Source organism: Phyllopteryx taeniolatus, chromosome 3 (assembly GCF_024500385.1).
Source record: "Phyllopteryx taeniolatus isolate TA_2022b chromosome 3, UOR_Ptae_1.2, whole genome shotgun sequence".
NCBI classification, from domain to species: Eukaryota; Metazoa; Chordata; class Actinopteri; order Syngnathiformes; family Syngnathidae; genus Phyllopteryx; species Phyllopteryx taeniolatus.
Window position 1 is genome coordinate 9,844,901 of NC_084504.1, and position 14,310 is coordinate 9,859,210.

Consider the following 14,310-nt stretch of genomic DNA (forward strand, 5'->3'; position numbering starts at 1 on the left):
AATTCTTCCCATCCAGCACAAACAACCCCCAAAACATGGCAAATTATCTCCGAAAAACATCTACAAATACCTTCACATAACCCTGAAAAACTTCCCCAAACCATCCCTGAAAACACCCCAAAAATTCCAGAAAACATTCATAAAACATCTCCAAAAGCATCCCCAAAAAACCCTCAAAACATTCCTGAAAACAACCCAAAAACATACCCAACACACCAGCCCAAATCCGCCCGCACACCCTAAAATGCCCTCAAACGCAACATCCCATCCAAAACATCCCTGAAAAGACTCCAAACACCACCTGCCAAAATATTCTTAAAACATCTCCAAAAGCATTCCCATCAGACCTCAAAACATCTCTAAAAAACACCCAAAAGTACCAGCACAAAACAAGACATTTCCAAAACTTCCCTGAAAACACCTAGATTACAACACACTGCACCAGCTCCAATACCCCCACCACACCAAACAACATTCACTAAAACAACCCTATAGCACATCAATAGTGTCCCCAAAACATACCCAAATACACCCCCCCCCAAATACCCTCAAACATAACATCCCCTAAATTACCCGCTCAATAGTCCAAAACACCCAAATACATCTCAAAATATCACAAAACTTCGTCGAAAGCAGCGCCCAAAAGCATCCCTGAAAACACCCACAGACACTGCAAAACATCCCCACATAACCCCAAAATCATCCTCAAAACACCCCCAAAAAAATCCCAAACCACCCCAAAACCATTGCTAAAACATCCCTGAAAACAACACTACAACACACAAGAACATCCTCAAAACACACCCAAATACAATATCCTCAAAAATACCTCCAATGCATCCCTGGAAACATCCCCAAAATCCCCTTAATCACAACATTCCCAAAGCAAACACATAACAGGCCAAAAAAATAACAAATTCATGCCAAAACACTACAAAGCACCCTAGAAAAGACCCCCACAATACCTCAAAACAACTCTTAAAACAACCAAAAACAACCATAAACATCCTCAAAAATTCCCCAACACATCCCAAGTTAACATAACCTCACAAATATTCCCAAATTAACCCCAAAACTCCCACAACAAACTTTGGCAACAATGAGGTCCACTGTGTCTGTAAATGAAATCACATGCTGCTCTCTGGACCGCTGCCATCTTGTTTCATCATTTTATCACAATAAGTGTCAAGAAACGAGAAAGAAACAAGTCTCAAGAAACAATCCTGGCAAAGACAGAAAGTCTGCCATTTTAGTATGAAGCAGATATTTTGAATGGCATTGTTGGCTATTCGCAGAGGTCATACAGACAAAGTCTTCCATGAGAGTTTTTGAAAATTCAGCCCCTGAAGAGAGCTTCATTTAGTTTGATGAAATTTAGTAGGCATATCTACCATGACTAGAGCCACAAAAAAGTCTTTTGAGGGCCATTCCTGAAAAGAAAGGAAGTCTGCGATGTTGGTTTGAAGCAGCCATATTACGTACTGTCATTTCGGTCATTTCCCTTCAGCCTACAAAAAAATGTGTCCAATTGCTAGCAAATTTGAAAAATGTATATTAGACAGATGGACAATGATAAATTGTAAAAGAAAAAATGATGACTTGACTTTTATGACTTGCCATAAAACACGAAACTCTTAACAAGTCCACTCCACACGATCAGAGCTTGACCAAATTCCTCCACCCAGTCAAACGCCAAGGAGGCTGAAACAACGTTAAAATATGGCAAGAAAGAAGAATGCTGACACAGCACGCTGATGCATTAAATTATAACCTAGCAAAGGTTGGCTCAGTCAGTGCACTCGTTCGGGTGGCTGGGGAATAGAATGCTTGCACTGCACTGGCCCAATTGTGGAATACCAATTAAGGTTTTTCCCCTTTAACGAAAATTATATTGTCTGTGACTGGTACACGGATGCACGCATACTTCCACACCGAATCTGAATCTACTAAAATGTCACATTTCTCTGGTGGACTACTTTCATTTTACGGTCAACCGCTTGGGCGATGCGAGGCATTTCGATGGACAGGGCGTTGCCATGGCAACCACCGGAACACTCCGGCAGCTGGGCAGCGCCACCCCCGGCGGCACACATGCACCAGTGAAAAAAAGTGTGACGGGAACGATTTGGTGGAAACAATGACGCAGGGGACTCCTGTGCTCTATTGTTTCCATCCTTAGAATGTTTTCATTGCCTATGTCTTGTGTTTTTAGCAGGGTGAATGATTGAAGAAAACTTTTGTATGGTGTCACTCAATTGAATCAGAATTGGAGTCATAAATACTAATATCAAAATACAACAGTGTTTTTGACCGGTGCCTTCAAGGCTAATAGTGCAGGGAAATAATTGCCTCGATAACGTAGTAGGCATATCTAGCATGAGTAGACCCACAAAAAAGTGTCCAAAATCACACAGGTAGTCTGACATTTTGGTTTGAAGCAGCCATTTTAGAGTTACGCTGGCCTTTTCCTGGCCGTCATGAAAAACAAACTCTTTCTAAACGGATTTTGAAATTTCAGTCCCTGAAGCCATTTTCCTTTAGCAACATGAAATTCGGTAAACGTGTCTACCATGAGTAGACACAACAAAAAAAGCTTCAAGAAGCCATGCCTGAAAAGACACACGATGTCTGCCATTTTGGTTCGAAATGGCCTTTTTACATCAAGCTGGCAATTTCCAGGGGTCCTTTGAATTGTTTGGGAATTCAGTCCCCAAAGACAGTATCACTTATAAACATGAAATTTGGTAGACATGTCTATCATTTATAGACTCAAAGCCTCAGGAAACAAGCCTGAAAAGACACAGATGTCCACCATTTCTGTTAGAAATGGGCATTTTACATTAACTTTGGTCATTTAGTGGACCTACAAAGACAAACTCTTCCTATGAAGTTTTTGAAAATTCTATTCCCAAAGCTCTTCTCACTTTCGAAAATGAAATTTGGTGGGCATGTCTAGCATGAGTAGATCCACAAAAAAAGTCTCAAGAAGCCAGGCCCAAAACGGACGTCTGGCACTGGTTTGAAGCACTCATTTCAGAGCCTGCTACCAAATTTGAACCTTTGTATACTAGAAAGATAGGCTAAATGAGAAAGTTTTTCATTTTTGTCATGGCATGTGGACAGAGCATGGCAGTGAAGTTTGATGACTCGCCTTCAAACACAAAACTCATACACTTCTCCGCATGTGGAATATTTCCACCTCCCCGGCAAATATTTATCAATCCGGGGCCACAAAGTGGGCCACAAGTTCCCATTATGCCACGGCACAACGCCAGAGTCCCGCGGGATCCGGGATCGTTTGCAAAGTTAATGCGACAGGACAGCGGTGCAAATGTTTTCACAGCGCAGAATGAAGCCAGGCACGCAGGTGCACTGTGGCCATGTGCTGTTTGTCAGTGTCCAAGTTTCATGCCGAGAGCAAGCGAGCTGCCTTCCTTCTTTTTTTCCACCCCCTCTCCGATAACTACAGGTGGCAAAAGCACCCCACTCGCTCAAACAACCACTTTTTCCAGTGAGTTTTATGGTTCGTTAACATTTTCTTTTTTTAAAGAACATGCCACCTCTCCTTAAAAATACTTATTTATTATTTATACTTACTTATACTATACTCAGGCGGCACAGTGGCCGTCTGGTTAGAGCGTCTACCTCACAGTTCTGAGGACTGGGGTTCAATCCCCGGCCCTGCCTGTGTGGAGTTTGCATGTTCTCCCCGTGCCTGCGTGGGTTTTCTCCGGGCACTCCGGTTTCCTCCCACATGCCAAAAACATGCATGGTAGGTTAATTGACAACTCTAAATTGCCCGTAGGTGTGAATGGTTGTTTGTTTGTATGTGCCCTGCGATTGGCTGGCAACCAGTTCAGGGTGTACCCTGCCTCCTGCCCGATGATAGCTGGGATGGGCTCCAGCACTCCCGCGACCCTTGTGAGGAGAAGCAGCTCAGAAAATGGATGGATGGATGGATGGATACTTACTCATACTGTTTATACACAATTATTGGTTATTTTATCATCTCTAAGAAAAAGCCAATAACAAAACATTGTCATGCTCCTTTAAGGTGTTTTTTCTGCAAAAAAAATTAATATTCAAGAAATTGTCTGACACATTGGCAATAGAAAGGAAAATTCGTTGATTGTTTTAGGAGTGACTTCCAACTATTTCTGATACGGAATGCCGCGATCGCAGTTAAAGATAACCCGAGTATTGCAATACTGGTGCGATAATAACAGTTTTCATGATGTCAGAGCTTTTAGAGCTGGAAGTGGCCCGAAATTAGACGGAGTAAAGTACAGATACCAGAAAATCCTACTTCAGCACAGCATTACCCTGACTTACAAATGCCCCAACTGACAAGTTTTTGAATTATGAGCCATGGCTTGGTCGATTGTTTGCTCTTGTGTTCCGAGCCAAAACTTGAGTTATGAGTGAGCTTCAGATATGCCACCTCTTGAAAGAAGCAAAAAAACATAAGGTACTCTAATGCCCTCGCATTTGGGCAAAAAGAGCCACAATTGTCAATAGTTTTTTTCCTTCCAATCTCTTTTATTATGTTCTGTTGTTTCTGTACAATAGTCCTATCTTTCTTTGTTGAAAACACCTAACAAAATAATTGTGGTGTTAGGGGGCTGAATTTTCAAAAATTAGAAGGACCCCTGGAAATGACAAAGATGACAGCGAAATGGCCACTTTAAACCAAAAGGACTGCCTTCATGTGTCTTTCCAGGCATGGCTTCTTGAGACTTTTTTGTGGGGTTACTCATGATAGACATGTCCACCATATTTGATGTTCCTCCAAGAAACTGTCTTCAGGGCCTGAAGGATTTGAAAGACCCTTGGAAATGGCCGAGATGACCCCAGAAAGGTCGTTTTAAACCAAAATGGCTGCCTTTTGTCATTTGTCATGACATTTCTGTCGTGGCTTCTTGAGACTTTTTTGTGCGTCTACTCATGTTTTACATGTCTACCAAATGCTATGTTCCTATGAGAAACTCGTGTTGGGGTTTGAATTTTCCAGTTTCAAAAGACCCTTGGAAATGGTCAAGATGACCCCAAAATGGCCACTTGAAACAAAAATGGCTGCCTTCCTGTGTCTTTTCAGGCATGGGTTTTTTGAGACTTATTTGTGTGTTGACTCATGAAAGACATGCCTAACAAATTGCACGTTCCTAAGTTAAGCAAGGACCCTTGGAAATGGCTAAAGGCTTCTATATACCCGCGGGGGCGGCGACCGCGCTGACGTCACTCCGGCTATCCCGCACGCAGTTTGCCTTTATACTCGAGCGCAACCAACGCGCGCAGTTTTGAAAATGTCCTGCAGTTCTCCTTCAAGTCGGGGGTGTCGCTACGGCTGGTATTGGCTAGGACGCCACGGTGGAGTTCCCTCTGCATTTTTTGGCCATTTCCGGTAGCCGTTTTTGCTTTCCTTTACGGGACAAGAAACAAAGCAACGACAAATGGACCTAGATGACCAGATGATATGTTTAATTATGCTGCAAAATCGATGAAGAGGGCGGCGGCGTAGATGGTATGTAGAACCAAGGGGAACGCTGAGTACGTGATCACAGCATGTGACTAAAACGGACGAGAGATGATCTCCGCGTCATTCTACGCGCAGACACAAATTTTGCGGTGTGCGCGTCAAGTGACGCAGAGGGGCCGCGCGCGCCAATTCGTCGGCCTATAGAGAGGCCTTAAGATGACATCGAAATGGCCTCTTTAAACCAAAATGGCTGCCTTCCTGTGTCTTTTCAGGCATGGCTCCTTCAGAATGTTTTGTGAGTCAACTCATCTTATACATATCTCCCAAATTTCATGGTCTTGTGAAACACCTAACAGAAAATTGTGTTGTTTTTTGGGTGGGCTAGAACGGATTAATGTATTTTCAATTCATTTCAAAGGGGAAAATTAATTTGATTTCAAAAGTCAAGGTACCACAGTACAGTAACAAATCCTGGTTCCTTCCCACCACTGCTGACAAACCACAGATTCTTGGAATCTCAAAGAGCTCGCTTTTCTTTGCTTTGCTTTGCTTGCTTGGCGGAATATCTAGCGAGAGACCAAAATACCCGGCGGGGCGATTGTTTGCTCAGAAGGAAATGGTTTTAGGTTTGACGCGACCACGTGGGCGTGACCCACCGCTCACTCGCTGGCTGGCCAGTGGGCAGCGAGCGCATAAACAGATGGTCAGAAAACACCAAAGAGACATTGATGATAGACACATACAAAGTCATTAAAGGCACACTTATGAGTGACAGGCTGTTCACAATATGTCTTTGAAGTTACAATGCAAAAAAATAGATGTTTCATAATTTTGTAAACAAATGACACTTTAGCACTGGATCTCTTTCATGTCTGTTTCATGAAACAAATAAGTTTGTGGAGAAAGTTCTGATTTGGTTTGAAAATGATTTGTTTTGAAAAAAGCTGAACAAATGACTAAAAGAAACACTGTGAGCAAAGGACTGACTTGGATCGGAAACCGCTGATCTCAAAATAAACACTTTTTGTGAGTAAAGGAATTTGCTTTGGATCTGCGTTGATTAGTTCTGAAAGAATCACTTTTTGTGAGCAAAGAACTTTGATTTGCATTTTCTGTAACTAGTTCAGAAAGAAATGTTTTTTTAAACCCTTCCCGACCTTTTGTAAACAAATAACTTTGATTTGGATAAATCAGAACTGGTTTTGAAAGAAACACCTTTTGTAAACAAAGAACTTTGATTTGGATAAATCTGAACTGGTTTTGAAAGAAACACCTTTGTAAACAAAGAACTTTGATTTGGATAAATCAGAACTGGTTTTGAAAGAAACACCTTTTGTAAACCAAGAACTTTGATTTGGATAAATCAGAACTGGTTTTGAAATAAACACTTTTTGTAAACAAAGAACTTTGATTTGGATAAATCAGAACTGGTTTTGAAAGAAACACCTTTTGTAAACCAAGAACTTTGATTTGGATAAATCAGAACTGGTTTTGAAATAAACACTTTTTGTAAACAAAGAACTTTGATTTGGATAAATCAGAACTGGTTTTGAAAGAAACTCTGGTTTGTTAACGAATGACTTGCATTTGGACCTTCCGTCTCTGGTTTTGAAAGCAACACTTGGATTCAGGATCCTTTGCGACTGAATTTGTGCATTTGAGTCCCTTGTTTAGTCATATTTAGAGCTACTAAATATTTTGGTAAGTTTATACTACCTGTTGGCTAGAAAAGACTGTCAGTATGGAGTAGCTTTTTGTGGACTACGATTTGGATCTCGTGCGACCGGTGTGGTGCATGTACTGTATGTGCATCTCATCCATGATATTTGAAAATAAGGAGCACTGAGTTAGCTTCTCCTGCTAGCTGCTTACAACAGGACTCATAGCCAGTGTGTTGAGCACCTTTTTGTAAACAAATACATTTAATTTAGATATGGGTGATGATTTGGAGTCCATCTCGTCAGTGATGTTTGTCAAGAAGGAGCACCTAGTGATGTCGTAAACCACCACATTAGCTTTACGCGCTAGCCACTTACAATAGACGTCTCAGCCAGTATGTGAAGCAGCTTTTTGTAAACAAAAAAACAAGCCGGTGTGGCTCTTGCTCTGTTTTCTTAGTGGCAGGAGGAGGAGGGACAGTATTGCGAGTGCATGTGGTTTAGTGGAGTTGAGTGCAGCGAGTGGGCACCAGATCCAGCAGCATCTGCTCCCTCTTAGTGGCAACCACACTGCCTGTTATTGTTCCCCACAGAGGAGGAGGGGTACATGGGAAAGATGGAAAGAGGACAGAACACAAGGTGAAGAAGAAGAAATGTTGACAAAACATTTCCCACAATTCCCCTCCGTCAGGACCAATCAAGTTAATCAAATCAACAGAACATTTGAGAAGCTTCCTCAGTCATCTCCACAATCAATTTGGGATGTTCAAATCACAGTCAGGGTTTGAAGACTGCACCAAATTAGGATCTAAAGCCATTGTAAAGGCCTCTGTATACTCTCGCGCCCGCATTGCATCACGTGACCGACACATTGGGCCGCGCAGCCCCTATGCGTCACACGGCAAAAATTGTTGCTACGCGTAGAATGCCGCGGAGATCATCTCTCGTGATTGGTCCGTTTTAATCACATGCTGTGATGACGTACTCAGCGTTCCCTTTGGTTCTACATACCATCTACACCGCTGCCTTCTTGATTGATTTTGCAGCATAATTAAATGTATCATCTGGTCATCTAGGTCCATTAGTTCTAGCAGACACTGTTCCACGGTCGCCATTGTTGTTTCTTTGTTCCTTGTCCCGGAAAGGAAAGGAAAGACGGCTAGCGGAAATGGCCAAAAAATGCAGAGGAAACTCCACCCTGTGGCGTCCTAGCCAATACCAGCCGTAGCGACACCCCCGACTTGGAGGAGAACTGCAGGATATTTTTGCAAAACTGCGCATGTGGGTTGCGCTCGAGTATAAAGGCAAACTGTGTGCGTTATAGCCGGAGTGCTTCAAGTTATTGTTTCAAGCCTGGGGTAACGGTTTCAAACTAGGGTTTGAAGACAAGGTTAGGGTTTCAAGTTAGGATTTCATACCTGGGTTTCAAGCAATGGACAGGGTTTTAAAGTAGGGTTTTTAAGCGTGAGGGTTTCAAACCTGAGTTACAGTTTCAAGTTAGGTTTTCAAATTAGGGTTTCAATTCTGGGTTAGTTTTAAAGTTGGGTTTCAAGCAAAAATCTGGGTTTAGGTTTCAAGTTAGCGTTTTAAAATAGGATTTCATGCCTGTGTTGGTTTTAAAATAGGGTTAAAACTGGATTAGGGTTTCAAATTAGAGTTTTAAACCAAGGTTACGGTTTCAAAGTTGGGTTTCAAGCTAGGGGTAGGGATTCAAATCAGAGTTTAAAGTTAGGGTTTCAAGCCAGGGTTAAAGCATGACATTCGGGCTGCAAGTCCAAGTTTGGGTTTCAAAGTAGGGTTTAAAGGCAGGGGTAGGATTGAAGTTAGTGTGGGGTTTAAGCAAAGGTTAGGGTTTCAAATTTGTGCTTTGACTACTTTCCACACTGTAAGTGTTGTAACTACCTGAGATAACATGTTTTACCATGTTGGACAAAAATCAGCAGGGTTCTTGCCTTGCCACAGCGACCTCATCCAAAATCAATAGAGTTCTGGCTAGCAGCTAACTGCTAACTGTGTACGTTTGCATGTGTGTCGTCTGGCTGAACTCTTGAGCCGCTAACTGGCACTCGACCTCAGTGGGATTTTTAGCAGGTTAGCGAGATGTTGGCTTCGGGCTACTCGTTCCTGTGCGGAATGTGTCGGACGCTTTTTCGCTCGGCCTCCCAAAAAAAGAAAAAACAAAGACAGAAAAAGATGTTTCGAGCGTTTCGACCTGCCATGATTTTTTAGCTGACACGTGTGAGGTCAGCAGTTCACGTGTCCTCTGATTGGCCAACTGACACGAGCTTGAACTTGAGTCACTTGCACGGTAAACTATCTTACAAAGTTTTAAACTAGGGTTAGGGTCTTCAATTAGGGTTTCAAGTAAGGATTTCAAGTCTGTGTTAGGGTTTCAAACGAGTGTTTCATACTTTTCGAACATGTAAATCTTAAAACGTTTTGTTGTTTTGCTCGACCTTTCAGTTACTATAATTGGACCAATCAGGTTTCAGCTTCCAGCTGCAGCTCAAACTATGAACCGATTTACGACCACCCTGACGGTCTTCTGTTCAGGAGAAAGATGGACAGCAAGATTCTCAATGTGGACCCAAAGGTAAGGGTCACCTTCCCCCTCATGTAAAAACACAGACCACAGCTAACGTTCTTAGCATGAGACTACAGACAAACGGCAAACTGTTCATGGTCCGCATGTCAAGTAATGGGCTCAATGCATGTAAATCTCCCGCCTTGCCGAAACACAGGTCGATGTTTTCCGGTTTGGAAAAATTGCGTCTTCTACATGTCATGGAGAAATGACTCACACGTACAGGCACATGCCCAGACATTTTGGGGGGCAAGTGCGAAAGCCAAAAAAAGGGCACCCATCAGCAAAATTATTCATACAATTAAGAAAAAAATAGTCATATATGGATCATGTATTTTGTATTTATTTCTGTTAACACAATCAACACAGTCAATAATACAACAATTAATTAAGGTGAAGGGAATATGCAGTGGATATATAAAAAGTCTACACACCCCTGTTGCCAAATGCCAAAATATACAATATATCAGAGGGCCCGGGGGGGCGGGGGGGAACTACTGAAATAACGTGGGCGGCATGATGGTGATCGCTGGTTACCACATCTGCCTCACAGTTCTGAAGACCCGGGTTCAAATCCCGGCCCCGCCTGTGTGGAGTTTGCATGTTCTCCCCGTGCCTGCGTGGGTTTAACCCTCCGGTTTAAGCTGCCCCGAGACCCTGGACAGGATAAGTGGTGTTGAGAATGGATGGATGGATGTATTTACAATTTGCTTCAAACTATTGACTGGGATCAATGTCTTGTTTATTTGGGCCATAGAGTATTAATTGTATGTGTATTTTACATTATGTTTCTGTCTTTCATTATTATCTGTTAAATGTCCTGATCCCCCACCCTATAACCTTTTAAGTACAAACACCAATTCCAATGAAGAGAGGGTGTTGTGTTAATAAGAACAGAATAAAATGATTTCAAAATCCTTTTCAACCTATATTCAATTGATGTACTCCAAAGACAAGATATTTAATGTTCAAACTGATAAACTTAATTGTTTTTTGCAAATATTCATCCATCCTTCCATCCATTTTCAACATCGCTTATCCTGGTTAGGGTCACGGGGAGCCTATCGCAGCTGACTTCGGGCGAAAGGCGGACTACACCCTGAACTGGTCGCCAGTCAGTCGCAGGGCACATATAGACACGGACAACCATTCGCACTCACATTCACACCGTCACTGAGTGGGAAATTAACCCACGCTGCCCGCACCACCGTCAGGCAAGGGTACCACTACACCATCAGTGGCCTGCAAATATTCACTCATTTTGAATTTGATGCCTGCAACACGTTACAAAAAAAGCAACACTCAAGAAGCAATTGTTTTTAGGCTTTGTAGGTGGAATTCTTTTCCATTCTTGCTTGATGTACAACTTCAGTTGCTCAACAGTCCGCGCTCTCTGTTGTCATATTTTGCACTTCATAATGAGCCACACATTTTACATTGGTGACAAGCAGCCCAGTCTAGTACTCGCACTCTTTTACTTCGAAGCCACGCTGTTGTAACACATGCAAAATGTGGCTTGGCATTGTCTTGCTGAAATAAGCAGGGATGTCCCTGAAAAAGATTGCTTGGATGGCAACACATGTTGCAAAAACCTATATGTTCCTTTCAGCATTATGGTGCCTTTACATATATGCATGCCATGGGCAGTAACCCACCCCCATACCATCACACATGCTGGCTATTGAACTTTGCGTTGATAACAATCCGGATATTCCTGTTCCTCTTTGACCCAGAGGACACAACGTCCTTGATTTCCAAAAAACATTTGAAATGTGGACTCATCAGACCACAGCACACTTTTCTACCACACTTTTCCACTTTGCGTCAGTCCATCTCAGATAAGCTCGGCCCAAGCTCGGGTGTTGTTGATTTATGGCTTTCGCTTTGCATGGTAGAGTTTTGACTTGCATTTGTAGTTGTAGTGACAAACTGTGTTAACTGACAATGGTTTTCTGAAGTGTTCTTTAGTCCACATGACAAGATCCTTTACAAAATGATGCCGGTTTTTAATGCAGTGCCACCTGAGGGATTGAAGGTCACGGGCATTCATTGTTGATTTTCGGCCTTGCAACATATGTGCAGATTTATCCAGATTTTCAGAAACATAGGATGATATGATGGACCGGAGATGATGAAATCCCTAAATTCTTTGGAACTGTGCATTGAGAAACGTTCTTAAACTGTTGGACTATTTGCTCACACAGTTGTTTACAAAATGGTCAATCTCGCTCCATCCTTGCTTATGAACAACTGAGCCTTTCGGGGATGCTCCATTTATATGCAATCATGACACTCACCTGTTTCCAGTTAACCTGTTCGACCTGTGGAATGTTCCAAAAAGCTGTTGTTTAAGCATTCTTCAATTTTCCCAGTTTTTTGTTGGCCCTGTCCCAGCTTTTTGGGAAGGTGTTACAGGAGTCAAATTCAAAATGAGAGACTATTTGAAAAAGAAACAACAACGTTCATCAGTTTGAACATTAAATATCTTGTCTTTATAGTGTATTCAATTGAATACGGGTTGAAAGGGATTTGCAAATCACTGTATTCTGTTCTGATTTACGTTTTACAAAGCAAAACTTCATTGGAATTGGGGGTTCGGTGCTTCTATTGGGTCTCTTTTCACATGTGTAGTATACCCTGGTGCTGAAGTGTGTGCAGCTGTATGTACTACTTGACGTGAATTAAAATAAATAACGACTTTTTTTATGGAACATTCATTTATCGAGAGCTGCCAAATGTTACGGAACGTCCATATTGACTTGTTATGGGCGTAACACTAATTGTTCCAGATATTGGGAAAAGAAAAAATCTATCCATCCATTTTCTCTACCGCTTATCCTCACTGGGGTCGCTTCGCAGGGCACATCTAGCGTATGATATTACCGTCGCATCCACTTGGAACAGCTGCTTGGTGCACACAATTTTATTACGTCCCCCCGGCTGCCAAGCCTCGGAGGTAAACGTTCTCTTTGCGTCCAGTATCAACGCATTGTTAGTCACTGATCATCACCTCCATGGTACATGAATCTTTGTAATACAAATGTAGATTTACAGTAATTTTCAGTTTCTGAATCTTTCTTTAATGAGTCTATTTCTCCTTTTAATTCATGTTTTCATGCACCGCGGTGTCCAGAAAAGCAGATTCTGAGGCAAAGCACACTTAATCAGGAGTGAGTGCAACATCGCTGAGATAACAGTGTAAACGATTTTGGTTGACGATGTGAACATTGAAACACGTTTATGATATCAATTAATGTTGCTTTTTTAAAAAAAATAAAAAATACAAAAATAAATTCCATCCATCCATCGGATCTTTTTAAAGTCTCATACTTGGCTGTTTACTTAAGACTTTGAATACACGGCTTTCATATCACACAAACCGGAAGAGGGTAAATCGTATTAATCGCAACTGATATGACGTCACGGTGTTATGTGCAAAAAGCCCATGAGCCTTTATTTATTTATTTTAATTATAAATTCGATGGTAATTATTATATATACTATATTAATAATTCCAATAATAATATCCATCCATCCACTCTCAACACCTCTTATGCTGGTTAGGGTCGGGACACTGGAGCCTATCCCAGCTGACTTTGGGCAAATGGCAGACTACACGCTGAACTGGTCGCCGGTCAGTCGCAGGGCACATATAGACACGGACAACCACTCGCACTCACATTCACACTGTCACTGAGTGGGAACTGAACCCACGCTGCCTGCACCAAAGTCAGGTGAGTGTACCACTGCACCATCAGTGACCCACAATAATAATATATAGTACATAATAATTATGCATTTATGTGTTTATTTTAATTAGTACAAATATAATAACATCCATCCATCCATCCATTTTCTGAGCCGCTTCTCCTCACTAGGGTCGCGGGTGTGCTGGGGCCTATCCCAGCTGTCATCGGGCAGGAGGCGGGGTACACCCTGAACTGGTTGAATATAATAACAATGATAAGAAATAATTTGAAAATATGTTTTAAGATTTATTAATATTTTTAAAAATATTTTTATCATTATGGAATATATTATTTTTATATGCTTATTTTGTAATTAACCAGATAATTCCCAGAAGGGTAAATACACTCACTGGCCACTTCATTAGGTACACCTGGTCAAACTAATCTCATATCAAGAAGTCTATCTTTGTATCTTTGTCATCACCAGGCAGCTCCGTGTGAAGCATTAGTGTGACTGCATACTGTTACTATACAGAGTCATAATTCCTGCTTGTGTGTTGCAGTGCGATCCCGGCGAGGACTTGAGAAGGAGCGTGGTGCAGTCGGGCCTTTACGCGCATGTTGTCATCCTGGACCACTACATTACAAGCGTCTGAGATGTACACACAGATACACACACCCTGTAATTTGATGGGGGGAACAAAGGAAAAGGTCCACCGGGGAGGCAGACATATCACACATGCCATCTGGGCGGAGGCACAGTAACATTCCATTTTTAACTTTGTTATCATCTTAATCATCAACAGTGTTACTTCCACAATGTAAGAAGTTATAATCGGCCTGACTTGCCTTTCATCATTTTGCCCTTTTTAGCTCAATTAATCTATTTTGGTCACAATCTGA

The 14,310-nt window shown here is 41.9% G+C and overlaps 1 protein-coding gene across 4 annotated transcripts in view; it reads left to right on the forward strand.

Annotated features, from left to right (window-relative positions):
* The window catches only part of cfap299 (cilia and flagella associated protein 299), an 87,171-nt gene extending 72,861 nt beyond the window's left edge, over window positions 1-14,310 (forward strand). For 3 of the 4 annotated variants that reach the window (XM_061766892.1, XM_061766893.1, XM_061766890.1), the window contains 2 exons: window positions 9,598-9,727; window positions 13,971-14,310. In XM_061766892.1, coding sequence (XP_061622876.1) covers window positions 9,598-9,727; window positions 13,971-14,063 — 223 coding nt within the window. In that variant the 3' untranslated portion in view covers window positions 14,064-14,310. Of the gene's footprint in view, window positions 1-9,597; window positions 9,728-13,282; window positions 13,453-13,970 lie in introns of all 4 variants that reach the window. The other variant, XR_009787637.1, reaches the window with a different exon arrangement.